Source organism: Megascapheus bottae, chromosome 6, assembly GCF_031878675.1.
Source record: "Megascapheus bottae isolate mThoBot1 chromosome 6, mThoBot2.hap1, whole genome shotgun sequence".
Lineage (NCBI taxonomy): Eukaryota > Metazoa > Chordata > Mammalia > Rodentia > Geomyidae > Megascapheus > Megascapheus bottae.
In genome coordinates, this window is record NC_143514.1 from 77,001,101 (window position 1) to 77,017,013 (window position 15,913).

The 15,913-nt window shown below is 43.6% G+C and overlaps 1 protein-coding gene across 6 annotated transcripts in view; it reads right to left on the reverse strand.

Annotated features, from left to right (window-relative positions):
- Positions 1-15,913, reverse strand: part of Vps13d (vacuolar protein sorting 13 homolog D) — a 246,715-nt gene that overhangs the window by 190,806 nt on the left and 39,996 nt on the right. For all 6 annotated transcript variants that reach the window (XM_090335790.1, XM_090335789.1, XM_090335788.1 and 3 more), the window contains exons 18-22: positions 14,937-15,069; positions 12,109-14,316; positions 10,419-10,570; positions 5,054-6,085; positions 1,892-1,982 (exon numbers count right to left, since the gene is read on the reverse strand). In XM_090335790.1, coding sequence (XP_090191916.1) covers positions 1,892-1,982; positions 5,054-6,085; positions 10,419-10,570; positions 12,109-14,316; positions 14,937-15,069 — 3,616 coding nt within the window. The remainder of the gene's footprint in view (positions 1-1,891; positions 1,983-5,053; positions 6,086-10,418; positions 10,571-12,108; positions 14,317-14,936; positions 15,070-15,913) is intronic.

Sequence of the window (15,913 nt, forward strand, 5' to 3'; positions counted from 1 at the left end):
CACTTTCTTTTGCCTGGTGCCAGTCCCAGGGCTTGAACTCAGGGCCTGGGAGCTGTCCCTAACATTTTTTGCTCAAAGCTAACACTCTACCACTTAAGCCACAGCTCCACTTCTGGCTTTTTTTGGGTACTTGAGATAAGAATCTCACAGACTTCTGTTAGCAAGCTTGCTTCAAACTGCAATCCTCAGATCTCAGCCTTCTGAGTAGCGAAGATTACAAGTATAAGCCACTAGTACCCAGATAGATTTCACTTTCTAATTAATGTCAGAAGGAAAGTTTAATATTCTAAAGCAGACACACACACACACACACACACACACACACACACACACACACACACACACACACACAAGCTAGATAAGATATACACAATATTGGATTGAACTCTGGGCTTGTACTTCATCAGTAAGTGCTCTACCAAATTAAACCACACCTGGGCAGGGAGTTTGGCTTAGTGGTAGAGTGCTTGCCTAGCATGCACGAAGACCAGGGTTCAATTCCTCAGTACCAAATACATAGAAAAAAGCCAGAAGTGGTGCTATGGCTCAAGTGGTAGAGCGCTAGACTTAAGAAAGCCCAAGGACAGCGCCCAAGCCTGAGTTCAAGCCCCAGAACTGGCAAAAAAAAAAAAATTTAATGCATTACTTTAAAGAATATCTATGTCCAAGTTCAAAAGGAACTGAACTAATACAGTAATATCATATATTAACCATTACAAGGTAAGAATTAATGTAAATGCATTTGCAAGGAACAAATATGACAGAAATATGAGTTAGAACAATAAACTAGGCATTAGTAAAACATGATAAGTTCTATTAATTATACTATGAATAAACTAAAGGAGGAAATGTCAGAAATGTGTCAGCTATTCAAACAATGTTAATTGGGTTTTAGAATGATTTAAGATAAAAGAATAAAATCAGTGAGGTTGACAGACACAGGAGAAGTCTTGAGAGGAGTGAGATGGCAGGGGTGAAGCCCCTGGATGGCAGAGAGAAGAAAGAGAGGATGATAGGGCACATGTAACCAGAGCATAAACCTAAGATGGATCAATCTTAGCACTGTGGATACTGAAAAGAATATTCTGAACTGCTTTCATAAAACAAAATTTATCATAATTATTACAGAAGACAGGTGCCAGTAGCTCAGGCCTGTAATCCTAGCTTACTCAGGAAACTGAGTTCTAAGGATTGCAGTTCGAAGCCAGCACAGGCAGGAAAGTCTATGAGGTTCTTATTCCAATTAATCACCAAAAAGTTTAGACATGGAGGTGTGGTGCAAGTAGTAGAGCATTAGCAAAAAAGCACAAGGACTGTGCCCTGAGTTCAAGCCCTAGGAGTCACACACATATACCTGTACACGTGTGTACACACACACACACACACGCACACGTAGCCACTCAAAAGTTGAGATCTGAAAGATCACAGTTCAAAGCCAGTCTAGTAAGAAAAGTCTGGAAAAACTCCATCACCAAAATAAGTATCAAATAAAGCAGAATGGAGGTGTGGTTCAAGTAGTAGAGCATTAGCCATGAGTGAGAAAGCAAACAAAGTGAGTCAGCAAGCAGGAAGCAGTGAATTCAAGCTCTGGTACCAGCAGACACACAAAAAAATACAGATGCCTGGGCCCATTCCAACTATCAGATTCTGGGGATAGAGGTGGGAAAAGGCAGGGGAGGAGGCAGTGCCAAGCTCCCACATTCTTTAACAAGCTATCCAAACAATTCTTATCCACAAACTAGTATTTGGGGACCAAATACAAACCAACTTCAATCCAGCCACCCACTCACACCCCACTGAGCATGTGAAGACAATTAGACTTATGTAGAATGTTCAAATACTTCCCAAATCATACAAGTTTGATTCTCTCCCTCCCCAGCCCTCTGCTTACCAATCATTTCCAGGTGTGCTACTAATTTGGAAACATTTGCTTTAGCAAGCTCACTGGTGGTCTTATTGAGCACAAGGGAGAGTGAATGAACCTAGGAACACAGCAGATGAAAGAAGGAAATTATTACTGGGGGGGTCAAGAGGTGTCTGTCAGAGAAACAACAGAACAAAATCAAGAATGGTACAGAAAGGCCTGAGAAGGAGAAGAAAAACTTTGCATTATGCTGGCTGCATTCTAGCCCAGTCAAGACAGGGACCCAGAGCTGAGAAAGGGGGGCCTACATACCAGGTTCCATAGAATCTTTTCTCCACTTCCCTCACCTTTTATTAGTGAGGCTGGGCATTGTAAAACAACTTGGCCCATGTTTGTATACACTGATAATATACTTGGATATTATACTGCAGTAGCTCAAACACATTTGTGAACTCCACTCTAAAATCTGTCAAAGCCAGATGATGAAAATGTCTTAGAAGGGCCGGGAGTTTGGCCTAGTGGTTAAAGTGCTTGCCTAGCATGCATGAAGACCCAGGTTCGATTCCTTGGTATCACATACATAGAAAAAAAGCCGGAAGTGGTGCTGAGGCTCAAGTGGTAGAGCTCTAGCCTTGAGAAAACCCAAGGACAGTGCTCAGGCCCTGAGCTCAAGCCCAGGACTGGCAAAAAAGAAAAAAAAGAAAAAAGAAAAAAAAGAAAATGTCTTAGAATCCCTCCTAGTGCCTTTGAATAAGTATTTAACACACTGTGCCATCAACAGGGACCTTATCTAAAAACACAAGCAAAGGTTCTTCTTTCCTAAGGACAACTACATGCAGAAGAAAAGCCAAACCCTGTGTCTCAGAAACAACAGTTACTAACAACTCAGTTGAGTATAGATCTGGCAAACTTTTCTGCCTTAGCTGGCTTTAAGCCACAATCCTCCTGACCTTAGTCTCCAAAGCAATTAGTTGAGTAGCTGACAGAATTCACACATCTGTCAGACTAGCTAAAGGCTGGAGGCATAGCTCAAGCATTAAAGCACCTGCCTAGCAAGGACAAGGCCCTAAGCTCAAAACTTGGCACCATAAAAAAAAATAAAATAATTAAAAAAAAAAAAGAAAGGAATGAAGTTTTATAAACCATTCACTTCACTTCTCTACAGTCTACCAATAAAAAGGTATTTCTGGAATAATCAGGAAAATCTGACTGTGGACTGTTAAAGTGTTATATAATAACAAAACATTTTTGTTTAATATAGCCGGATGGAACAATATACTGTAGTAATGTAAGAAAATGTCTATTGTGTTCCAGAAATGAAACTAAAAAATGTCAAAGGGCCGGCCGGGAGTATGGCCTAGTAATAGAGTGCTTGCCTAGCATGCACAAAGCCCTGGGTTCAATTCCTCAGTGCTAAACACAGAGAAAAAAACTGCAAATGGTGCTGTGCTCAAGTGGTAGAGCATTAGCCTTGAGAAAGCCCAAGGATAATGCCCAGGCCCTGTGTTCAAGCTCCAGGACTGGTGAGAGAAAGGGAGAGAGAGAAAGAGAGAGGTAGAGAGGTACAGGTAGAGAGGGAGAAAGGGGAAGAGGGAGAGAGAGGGAGAGGGGGAGATGGGGGGGAGAGAGAGAGAGAGAGAGAGAGAGAGAGAGAGAGAGAAAAGGAGAGAGAGAGAGGGAGGGGGGAGGGAGAGAGAAAAGGAGAAGGAGAGAGGGAGGGGGAGGGAGACGGAGGGAGGGAGGAAGGCGGAGAGAGGGGGGGGGGTTTCAAACATTTTACTAGGCCAGGAGTGTGGCCTAGTGATAGAGTGCTTGCCTAGTATACATGAATCTCTTGGTTCAATTTCTCGGTACCATATACACAGAAAAAGCAGGAAGCGGTGTTGTGGCTCAAGGGGTAGAGCACTAGCCTTGAGAAAGCTTAAGGACAGTGCCCAAGCCTAAGTTCAAGCCCCAGGACTGGCAAAAAAAAAAAAAAAAAAGAATGAGCAGATGTGATGACGTATAGGGCTGTGTTTGGGGAACTCATTCATTATGCTATTTTCTCTAATGTGTATGAGACTCTTCACAATAAAAATGGTTTTCAAAACCCCTTACTACAAAAAGTACATTATTGGCCTAGTGGTAGAGTGCTTGTCTAGCATGCATGAACACCCAGGTTTGAATCCTTGGTATCACATACATAGAAAAAGCCGGAAGTGGCACTGTGGCTCAAGTAGCAGGGTGCTAGCTTTGAAGAAAAAGCCCAAGGACAGTGTTTAGGCCCTGAGTTCAAGCCCCAGGACCAGCCAAAAAAAAAAGAGTACATTGTTAAGAGGCATTCATCACCACTGAGGTCTCTGCAGAGCCCCTTTGAAGCACTTTCCACTCCTCAGCTTGGGCCACCACAATAACAAAATCAGTTATAAGCACATCAAATCCAAACCAAGAAGGACTAAGGCTTGGCTATTTCCATTCATCCCTGGACCTGGGGACCAAGCCCTAGATCACAACACCGTCATGCTGGCTCTTTCTCATCTCTGTCCTACATCTCTTCCCCCTTTTGAGGAGAGGCCCACTGAAGACAATAGCACCGCAAAGAACATGACTCTCCTCCCCAATTTCTCTTCAGCAGTGAGTACAGATCCATACACACAAAGACCCTCATTCCCCAGATACACAAATGTTGTCAGTTGCTGTAGTTACAACAGGCCTGGGTACCCTCAAATGATCACCTCAGTCTAACTACTTTCATGTCTTACTGTTTCATCACACAACAAAGATCATAAACCCAAGTGCTGTCTCTTATAACTGTACAGAAGCATTTACTTACAGTAAGTACCAAGGAGAAGTTACAAGTACGGTAATCCTGGAGGTAGCAAGCTAGCACTCTACCACTTGAGACACAGCTCACTTCTTGCTTTTTGGTGGTTAATTGGAGGTAAGAGGCTCATGGGCTTTCCTGTTCAAGATGGCTTCAAACCACAATCCTCAGATCTCAGCCATCTGAGTAGCTAGGACTACAGGCATTAGCCACCAGCATCCAGCTTTTCTCAGACATTTATATCCACCTTTAATAGGACACCTAGAAGACTAACTAGTTCCCTGCCAACAAAAAGTATTTTCCAGAATAAATGTAAAATACTCACATTTAAATAAGCACACTAAAATTTACTTTTAGGAGTTAAGGGAGCCTAGGAGAACAAATACCTTGAGATCCAGCTTGGTATTGACAGGGTCCTGAAGTTCAGACTCCATTACAAAGCTAGATTCTGACTTTACATTTTGTACAACATCCTCAGGTGGCACCTTCATTGCATGGTTGTCTGCAGTAGAGCCAATTCCAAAAAAATCCAGTATCACCACCCAGGTCTGCAGGGTGATCAGCACATCCAAGCAGTTAAAATCAACATCAATGCTCCGGTTAACTCGACTGTAACTGGAAGAGAATTCCGGATGCTTCTTATCCACCAGGAATATGTTGATGTGGACCAAGGAATCATCAAATTGACTCTTCCCAGCATGGACCTTGGGTCCGTCTACTGTTGGGGAAGGAGGGGGAGTTATAGGGCAGTCCTTGTCCTTGACTTCCTTCTGCATCTTCCGGGACACAGAGGTGGGCCTCTGGTACAACTGGAAGACGTTAGGTGCTTCTTCCATGTGGGAAGGCAGAGACCGAGGCATGTCGGGATACTCCACATTGGATACAGAAGGACAAGACTGAGAGAGATACTCTTTCTGTGCTAGGCTTGATGGCTTAGGAGCTCCTCGAGACACCATTAGGTTCTTATATTTGGAGTCTGGATTCTTTTCCAGTAAGTCTTCCATCAGAAGAGAGCGCAGGGCAATCTGAATGGATAAGGTATGAGGATGGTCTTTACTGAACTCTACCTCAAAATCCTGAAACTTTAAGCTCACAAGACCTTGGGCTCCCAAAGTCAGATCTGCACTCAGCTGTACCTGGAGCTCTGATATACAGAAATTGGCTTGAATCTGAGTGAAGGCCTTGGCTTCCTTCAAAGACAAGGACTTCTGGGAGGCACTAGAAAGGCTGGAATGGCTGAACAGCCCATTCTCCTTCCTATCAACAGCAGGTTCTCCACAGGTACTGAGGGTAGGCAGAGGAGAATTAGGGCAAGGGGAGGAGGGAGCACTAGCTGGAAACTTATTCAGATCTTCACTGTATACCAGGTTGTCCAGCGTTTGCAATACCTGCTCATACACGTGCTTGGCTAACACCACCTGCAGGCAAGGGAACAATTCAATTAGTCCACAGCTATCATTAACTCACTCCCCCTCCATCTCCAGCTGCTACTTCTGTGTCCCAGGAGGCTTTAAGATAGTAGATAATAAAGTCTTTTGTTTCTTTTCTGATTGCACTTCATTCTGTCCTTCTATTCACAGAGGCCTCCCACAGTACAAGGTCATGTTCAGTAAGTGCTGACTTCATACCTGCATCAGCAAAGTCACCCCAATCACAAAAATGAGGTGAGTACTGCAAAAGGCCTAGTGTGGGCATGCCAGGAGTCTGGGCTTCTAAAATTGGCTAACCATTACCCATCAGAACAACACAGGATGCTTAGTACTTTTTAAACAATAATGATGAAAAACTGTGATTGTTTAAGGTTTATACTTTCTCTTTCTCTCTGACTCTGTCTCATTAACTGCTAATTAAATTATCACATCAAAGTTCAACAGTGGAATAGAGCATTACATGAATGGCTGACAAGGAGTTTGACAAGGGTGGATCAGGCTCTTGCCACCCACACACATCAGCAATTGCGGCATCACTAGGAGATACAGACATTACATGTCTCCTGACATAACGTAGGATGGGTGCACAGAACCACCTTTGAAATATTCTAGCCAAAAATGAGACAAAATCCAATTAAGCCTGAAGAGTTCACAGGAAATACAAGGCCCAAGTTAAGTGACACACAAACAGCTAGCCCAGGACTTGAGACATATTCCAGGGTACCTGACCTCATTTCCACAATAAAACAACGGCATGGAAGCAAAGAGAAACTCAATTAACAGAAATTCTGGCATTCAAATGCAATATATCAATCTCTTTGGATCATGATTTAAACCAACCAAAGGGGAACACATTTTTAAGGTAATCAAATGAACTATCTAAAAATGGATTCAAACTTAAAAGATATCATAGAATTGTCATTAATTCAGAAAGGCATGCTAGTACCATTGCAGTTATGTGGACAAACACACAGACTTTGCTGAGGTACTTCCCAAAATATACCATGATGAATATAATATGAAATCTGGGCTCAGCCTTAAAATATCTCATTTCAGTGACAGAGCACTCCTCTGATGTATGTCAAGGCCCTGGCCCACCTCAGCACCACCACTCCATTCCCTTGATGAAAGACAGATCAAACAATATGGTAATCCCTAGGCAATGGTGATGAGGAATAACAAGCACATAGGCCTTCTGTGCTGCTATATGTTTACATCTTTCATAATAAAGTGATTTAAAGAATTAAATCTTGGGCTGGGAGTATGGCCTAATGGTAGAGTGCTAACCTAGCATGCATGAGGCCCTGGGTTTGATTTCCTGGAATCACATACACAGAAAATGCCAGAAGTGGTGCCGTGGATCAAGTGGCAGAGTACTAGCCTTGAGCAAAAAGTTTCCAAGGACAATGCCCAGGCCCTGAGTTCAAGCCTCAGGACTGGGGAAAAAAAAAAAAAAGAATTAAACCTTAGCCAGGTGCTGGTAGCTCATGCCTGTAATCCTAGCATCTCAGGAGGTTAAGCTCTATGGAATGTGTTTCAAAACCAGACAGGGCAGGAAAGTCCATAAGACTCTTATCTCCATTAACCACCAGAAGTAGAGCTATATTCAAAGTGGTAGAGTGCTAGTATTGAGCAAAAGAGCACAGAGATAGCATTCAGGCCCTGTGTTCAAGCCCCATAACCAAAAAAAAAAAAAAAAAAAACAGGTCAACAGACCTAGATACCCAGTGGCTCTCTCCTGTAATCCTAGCTACTCAGGAGGTTCAGATCTGGGGATCAAGGTTCAAAGCCTGACTGGGAGGACAAATACAAGAGATTCTTATCTCCAATTAACTAGCCAAAAGACAGAAATGGAAGTATGGCACACTTTGTAGAATGCCATTCTTGAGCATAAAAGTTAAGGGGCGGCATCCAGTCCCCCAGTTCAAGCCCCACCAGTACCAATAAAAAAAGAAAAAGAAAAAAGGAGGTTGGGGTTTGGATGTGTGACTCACATGTTACCACACCAGACAAAGAACAAAAGGATCAGATACCAAGTTCAAGTGCTGATTTGGGGATGGGGGAGCATGGAGTGGGCACACAAGAGGAGTCAACAAATTGCTTTGAGACAAGGGAAGAAGGGTAGGGAGAGTGACAGAGGGGGTGAAATTTAAAAGAATATAGTATAAATATGTGGAATGTAATCCATGATAATACCTATCACTTGCTTGATTCAGGAAGAAAAAATAACTATGGTAACTACTAAATAAGACAAATTTGGCCTGAGCAGGAAGAATTAGGGGAAGTTTTCTCACCTACAAAACCTCAACCTAGGACCTCCTGAAAGCAACAGGCTCACGTGTTGTGTTAGCCACACACCCAGGTACCCTGGAGCAACTGCTAGACAGACAAGTGACTACTTAAGAGACCCAGACTAGAGTCCACTGTCTTAAGACCCTGCTTGTCTTTGTTTTTATAATGTAATGTTCTTTGCTCTGGAGAAGTGAGAAAGAACTATTTCTTTTGAAGAAGAAAGCTTGTGACATATAGCACACATATAGCACACACATACACAAGTTCCTATTCTGGTCCAATCAACTTCAGAAAACAAAGACCAATTCTCCTTCTAAAGATTCTATCAAAGCGGGTGTGATGGCTCATGCATGTAATCCTAGCTACTCAGGAGGCTGAGATCTGAAGATCGAGGTTCAAGGCCAGCCTGGGCACTAAAGACCATGGGACTCTTATCTCCAATTACCTACTAGAAAACTGGAGAGGCACTGTGACTCCAGCGGTAGGGTGGTGGCCTCGAGGTGAAAAGCTCAAGGACAATGCCCAGGCCAGGGGTAGAGCGGTAGCCTTGAGCTAAAGAGTTCAGGGACAGGGCCAGACCCAGGTCAAGTCAACCCATGAACACAGAAAGAAAGAAAGAAAGAAAGAAAGAAAGAAAGAAAGAAAGAAAGAAAGAAAGAAAGAAAGAGAGAAAGAGAGAAAGAGAGAAAGAGAGAAAGAGAGAAAGAGAGAAAGAGAGAAAGAGAGAAAGAGAGAAAGAGAGAAAGAGAGAAAGAGAGAAAGAGAGAAAGAGAGAAAGAGAGAAAGAGAGAAAGAGAGGAAAGAGAGAAAGAGAGAAAGAGAGAAAGAGAGAAAGAGAGAGAAAGAGAGAAAGAGAGAAAGAGAGAAGAGAGAAAGGAAGAAAGGAAGAAAGGAAGAAAGGAAGAAAGGAAGAAAGAAAGGAGGGAGGGAGAGAGGGAGGGAGGGGGAGGGAGGGGGAAGGGGAGGGGGAGGGGGAGGGGGAGAGGGGAGGGGGGAGAGGGAGGGGGAGGGGGGAGGGGGAGAGGGGAGGGGGAGAGGGAGGGGGAGAGGGGAGGGGGAGAGGGAGGGGGAGGAGGGAGGGACAGAAGGAGAGGGGAGGGGGAGGGGGGAGGGAGAGGGAGAGGGGGAGAGGGAGAGGGAGAGAAAGAAAGAGAGAAAGAAAGAAAGAAAGAAAGAAAAGAAAGAAAGAAAGAAAGAAAGATTGATTCTATCAATAGCTCAGATAAGTATGTTTTTCAGGCTAGACCAAAACTATCCAAAGGGACAATATCATATCTTCCTGTCAATGACAGTCTTTGACAAAGAAGAAGAAGAAGGAGAAGGAGAAGAAGAAGAAGAAGGGTTATTCCTTATTTCTGAATGACAACAGAACTAGGGATCTGCCTTCATACAACTCACACCAACTTCATATGATAAAACCACAGTAAAAGGTTCCAAGTTTACTGGAATAAGCTATCAAATACATAGTAATAATGTTCCCTTGAAACCATGTATCTTTCCTTCTAATATTTAATTACACAAATGTGTAGCAAATTAAAAGTCAAACATATTTATGTTAGATAAATGTAAGTACAGGTTGAGCCAGGCACAGTGGACCACGCCTGTAATCCCAGCTACTCAGGAGGCTGAGATCTGAGCATCGAGGTTCAAAGCCAGCCTGGACACAAAAGAACCTGAGACTCTTATCTCTAATTAATCTCTAGAAAAATGGGAAGTGGGGCTTGGCTCAAGAGTAGGGCAGTAGCCTTGAGCTGAAGAGCTCAGGGACAAGGCCCAAGCTAAGTTCAAGCCCCAAAAATCTGGAACTTCCCACAAGTTCATACAACACATCAAAAGTTACTTCCAATTTCTGATTTTCAGACTAAGGATGCTCACCTAAAGAAATTTTTACAAAAATTTCAAAATCCACAAGGTACAAAAATCAGATTCTGGTCTCATGCCAGACTTGGTGTCTCACACTTCCAATCTTAGCTGCTCAAAGGGCATAAGAGGATCACTATTCAAAGCCAGTAAGTCAATGGGTATTTACCTGAACTGGATTGACAAATTTTCCTTCAATCTTCATGATGCTAGAGGTCTCCAGGTCATCTGGACTAAGGGAAAAAGTCAATTCCGATTCTCTCTCTATGGGGATTTTCTCCAGTTTAAACTGAATGGTAGTGTTATTCAATATGTGAAAAGCTGAGAGGAGAGAGAAGAAATGAAACTATAAACACTAATATCTACTACATTATCAATGATATCATTAATTAGTATCACGAATTTAAAACAAAGAGTCCAGGAGCTCAACTAGAACCAGAGGGCAGGCTGGCCAATACCTAGGGGTCTATGACTGAGACCAAACTACCAATAATTGTCAGGGAGGGAGGGAGAGAGGGAGAGGGAAAAGAGAAAGAAAGGGGGGGGGCGGAGTTTGGCCTAGTGGTAAAGTGCTTGACTAGCACGCACGAAGACAGGGTTGATTCCGCAGCACCACATACATAGAAAAAAGTGGGAAGTGGTGCTGTGGCTCAAGGGGTAGAGCTCTAGCCTTGAGAAAGTCCAAGGATAGTGCTCAGGCCTTGAGCTAAAGCCCAGGACTGGCAGGGGGGGAAAAAAAGGAGGGAGGGAGGGAGACAGAGAAGGACAGGGAAAGAAGGAAATGGGGAGAGAGGAAAAGGGGAGAGAAAGGAAGGGAAGGAGCGGGAGGAAAGAAGGAAGGGGAAATTATAGTGACATGCTCTATTTCAAAGTTTCAGAATAGGGTATGATAAGCAGTTGGGCATGGTAGTGCACACCTATAACTCCAGCTGCTCAAGAGGCATATCTTGGGAAGCCTGAAGTTCAGCTCAGGAAAAAAGTTAACAAAATGCCATCTCATCTAACAGATGGGCATTATAGTACATACCTATAATCCAGACTATGGGATTTCTTTATCAGTAAGTAAGCCATGCTTTCAGGTGAGTAAGTAAACTCACCTGAGTTCTCTGCATGTCAAGACTAAGAGACTTGACCGCTTGTATTCAGCAGATCAGATCCAGAATGCAAATCCAAAAGTTCATTCCTAGAACCCCTGGCCAACCCACCACAGAAGATGGCTGAACAGCAAAAGGAAAACATTGTACATAGACAAAATGCTGTCCTCTATTTATGTTTACCTCTTAGCTATCCTAGACTATGCTTAACTAGTTAAGATTCACAATTTAGAACAACATGGATATGATGAATCAATTTAACCAGCACCTTCACAGAGTGCATCTCCTGCAGTACCTATCGGTGAGTAGCACTAGAGAAACAAAATATTTACTTTGCAAATATGACATTGAATGGCTAAGGATGAAGAAAAATGTACCAACCCACTCAGAAGCATGATACTGAAGTTCTGAGTTCCTCAAATATGACCTGGGTCATATTTGTGTGGGTGTGTGGGTGGGGGGGTGTTCATGTAACTTGAACTCAGGGCTTGAGCACTGTCCCTGAGCAGTTCTGCTCAAGGATAGTACCTTATCACTTACAGCTTTTTGCCAGATAACTGGAAATAGGAGGCCCATAAACTGTTCTGCCCAGACTGGCTTTGAATTGAAATCTTCAAACCTCAGCCTCCTAAGCAACTAAGATTACAAGTATGAGCTATGGGCACCTGACTAAAAACAGCTTTTGTTGCTATTTTTAACAAACTACTGCATGAGTTGTGTTTTGAACCTTGCAACTGAATCAAATAGATGCCTGTTGCTCCTCACCTTGACCTCTATGCAAAGATTCAAAAAAATCATGTCTGGTGAAATATGCTTCCTCCTGGCTGTTGGCGCTGGCAGACCCAGAGGATGGGCAACATGTCCGACTGACTTCTGAACTGGCGCCATCTCTGTTGGTCAACTGGGTGCAATTCAAAGAATACAACTTAATGTCTTTGATATCCACCTGCAAACGGTCACTTCTGGATTCGTCATCTCCAGCCACGAAATTCTGGATGAATATCTGTCCTAGGTGTCCCACCAGTAACTCAGGGCTCCCAGGCTTCCGGGGAATGGAGACAACTGGAGATTCAATGTTGATGTTCAAGATGAGCTTCACTGTGTCCAAGTGAGGCGAGGCGAGACCAAACCCATGTACCTCGTCCTCCTCTAGGATAAAGGGCTCCCTGGTCTTCCTTGGCATTTCAAAGAGAGACACCATCTCACTGTACTCGGCTGTCTTGGTAGCTAAGACGGTGGTGACTTTGGTGGCTGCACTTTTCAGCATACTTCGAAAATTTTCTTCCAGTTCATCCATGGATAGTGTCAACTCCTTCAAGAACTTGGCAGAATGGTTGTAATGCAAGGAAGCCATCTTCAGGTTGAGAAAACATTCCTGCTTGGATTTCTCAACAAACGTGAAACTTAAAGCTTCAGTCAAGGCTGCATCTTCCGCTCTGACAAACACAGACTCAAAGTAGCCGATGTCGCTAATGATATTTTCATAGCCCACAGAATTCCCAATGCTGACAACGTACTGGTTCTTAACATTTTCTTGTGTCAGGTCCATAAGCTGCAAACAGCCCAGAGAGCCATTCATGTCAAACGCGCTGCCCATCGACACGTTAACCTTGGTGCCTCCTATGCTCGCCGTAGCAATTTTCCGGCCATATTTGTCCCCATTTGCCATCCCCACTGTCCGGAGGAGCAGCAGGTTAAGCCTGTGGATCTCCACCGCAACCTCCGTGTTCTGTTCATAGGTAGATTGGTAAGCTCCTTGCTCACTAAAGTTTCTTTCCAAATCAGTCATTAAAGGCTGGGGACTCAAATCATCTTTCTCCTTGGGGAAGGATTTTTGAAGGAAACCAATCAGCTCCACAATTGTCTCTGGATTTAAGATAATATCCAAGTTGTTTACCTGCAGAGAAACCACTTGAAGTGTGCTGTCTAAGCTCATGGATGGGCACTCGGAACTCACAAACTGATACTCTAGCTTAATGAGGGACTCTTGCTCTTTGGTGAGAATCTTTTCCAGGGAAACACTCATGGCTGATCGGTCATTCACAGACGCCATATCTGTAACCGTGTGAGATCCAGAAACAGGAGATTGGGCCCTGCTGTCCCGCAGGCTTCCCGTGGGAATATCAAAGCTCAAGTTCTTATGAGACGCCATCAAAAGATCAAAATCAGCACCATAGGTCTGCATGGTGTCCACCAGGAGCAAACCATGCACAGTGAGGGAGACTTCGGCATCATAAGGCCTCTTCACAAAGTGAGCATTGGTGCCAAATACCTTGAGCACAGAAATGTAGCGGCCATTGCTCTCCACACCAAGCTGCATACAGTTAACTTTAAATTCAGCCAGGAGGAGCTGTGACTCTACCAGAACCTCACGTGTATGTTGCTCCAGCATCACAATGCTCTGGGTTAAGTTCATTACTGAGTCCTGCAGGCTTCCCCGCTGTCCTTCTTGGGGGAAAATCTTCTCTTTGATCTGAGTATCCGAAGTCTTCATTTCTGGTGTGGTGAGGAGAGCAAAGCAGTTCTTCAGGGCAGATATCTTATCTTCGTTGATGTGGATTTTTAAGTCTGGCAAGTTGCCTGACAGCACAGCCCCTGGGTATTTGGGGTCTGAGGTATAAATTAGCCTTCGTTCTAACTGTAGATGAACATTGAATTTCTCTACCACGTGGGTGGGTCCCACATCAATGTCCTGCACGTGCTTCCAGTTGTCTTTCACTCGTCCCACCATGATCTGCAGGTCCATGAAGGACAAGGAGTACCGCTCATACATCTTGGTACTCATTAAATGGGCCTGAAGCTGCTCCTCACTGAACTCCACTCCAGAAAAGGGAGGTGTTTTCTCTCCATTGCTGTTGCTTGTCTCTGGTGGTGGGGTACTGGGAGGCGTGGCCAGAGGGGTCTTATACTCATCATCACTAAACTGATTGTCTTCAGAGGCTAACCTGTCCCCACTCTTCCTCCTGGTGTCATCTGCAGGGGAGAAAAACAAGAAGACTCCAAGTCTATGTCTGTTATTTCCTCTTGCCCAACTCTATAAATCATGAATAATGCCTTCACCCAGCCCCAATGAGGAAATTTTAAAAAAAGGATAAAGTCCAATATCTGCCATTTGTGCAATTATGTTTGAAGACAAAACAGAAAAAAAATGATTGTGAGTAAAGCTGGATTCCCAGTGCTGCCATCTGTTGTCAGCATACTCTCAGCCTCAGAGCACTGTCTGACTATATGTTTTCCTCTCTATACATATTTCGTACTTTTCCCTTTGCCTCAGTGTTCATTCTCTTTTCCCCATCAAAAGCAAAGAAGAGAGGTATCATCTGTTTTGTTCAATATAGCAGCCAGAGCTCAGACCCAAGTTTAGTGAGCAAAAATACTCGATGTAAAACTTAAATTTAAAATCCAACTGCTTCAGCCTCTTAAGGGATTGCAGGCATGTGCCACCATGCTCAGCTAAACTATCTGTTTTAAAATGAGAACTACATAATAATAAAGCTATCGATTTAAAAGTAACAGGTAAACTTTTGCTAAGCTTTCATTGATGCACAGACAATGCACATGGTCTGGTTTCATGGCCTCACTCCAGCACTAACCTTGGCTATTGGTCAACAGCATTCTTCCTAGATCCACAACAACTAAAACAGGATTCTTGAACTTGAAATCATCAGGAAATATCACCTGAGGAGCAGAAATATCTAGCCGCACAGACCATCGTTTGCTTTCTTCCTGTAAGAATGAAATACAAGTCAGTAACCTTGTTGCCATCTGATGTACAACACAGCCTTCCTGAAACCCCAACCAGGCACCGAGGGTTCCAGTCCCTGAGATTGCACTCAAGTGCTGGAGGATTGCAACCATTACCACAGGCAAATGTCTAAAGTGGAGGTAAGAATTAGCAAATCATCGATTTGGGCTGTTGTTGGTCCTTTGGTTAATGATCCATGGCTTAAGAAATATTTATTCCTAGGCCGGGAGTTTGGCCTAGTGGTAGAGTGCTTGCCTAGCATACACAAAGAAATATTTATTCCTAGGCCAGTAGTGTGGTCTAGTGGTAGAGTGCTTGCCTAGCATGCATGAAGCCCTGGGTTCAATTCCTTGGTACCACATAAGCAGAAAAAGCCAGAAGTAGTGTTGTGGCTCAAGTGGTAAAGCACTAGCCTTGAAAAAGCTCAAGGACAGTGCCCAGGCCCTGAGTTCAAGCCCCCGGACTGTGGGGGGAAGAAAGGGGAAGAACACTTAATACTTAGCTGGGCACTGGTGGTTCATGTCTACAATCCTACCTACTGAGGAGGCTGAGATCTAAGCGTCACAGTTCAAAGCCAGTCCTAGCAGAAAAGTCCCTGTGAGACCCTTATCCCCAATTAACTCAAAAACTGGAAATGGAGCTGTGGCTCAAAATGGGAAGAGCACTAGATTTGAGCAGCACCCAGGCCCTGAGTTCAGACCCCACAATCAAAAAAAAAAAAAAAAAAAAAAAAGACTAATACTTCATAAAAGTCAAATCAGAGTTGAAATCCAAATATTTCTACTTACTCATGGATGTTGGTAAGCATGAACTTTCATGACAAAA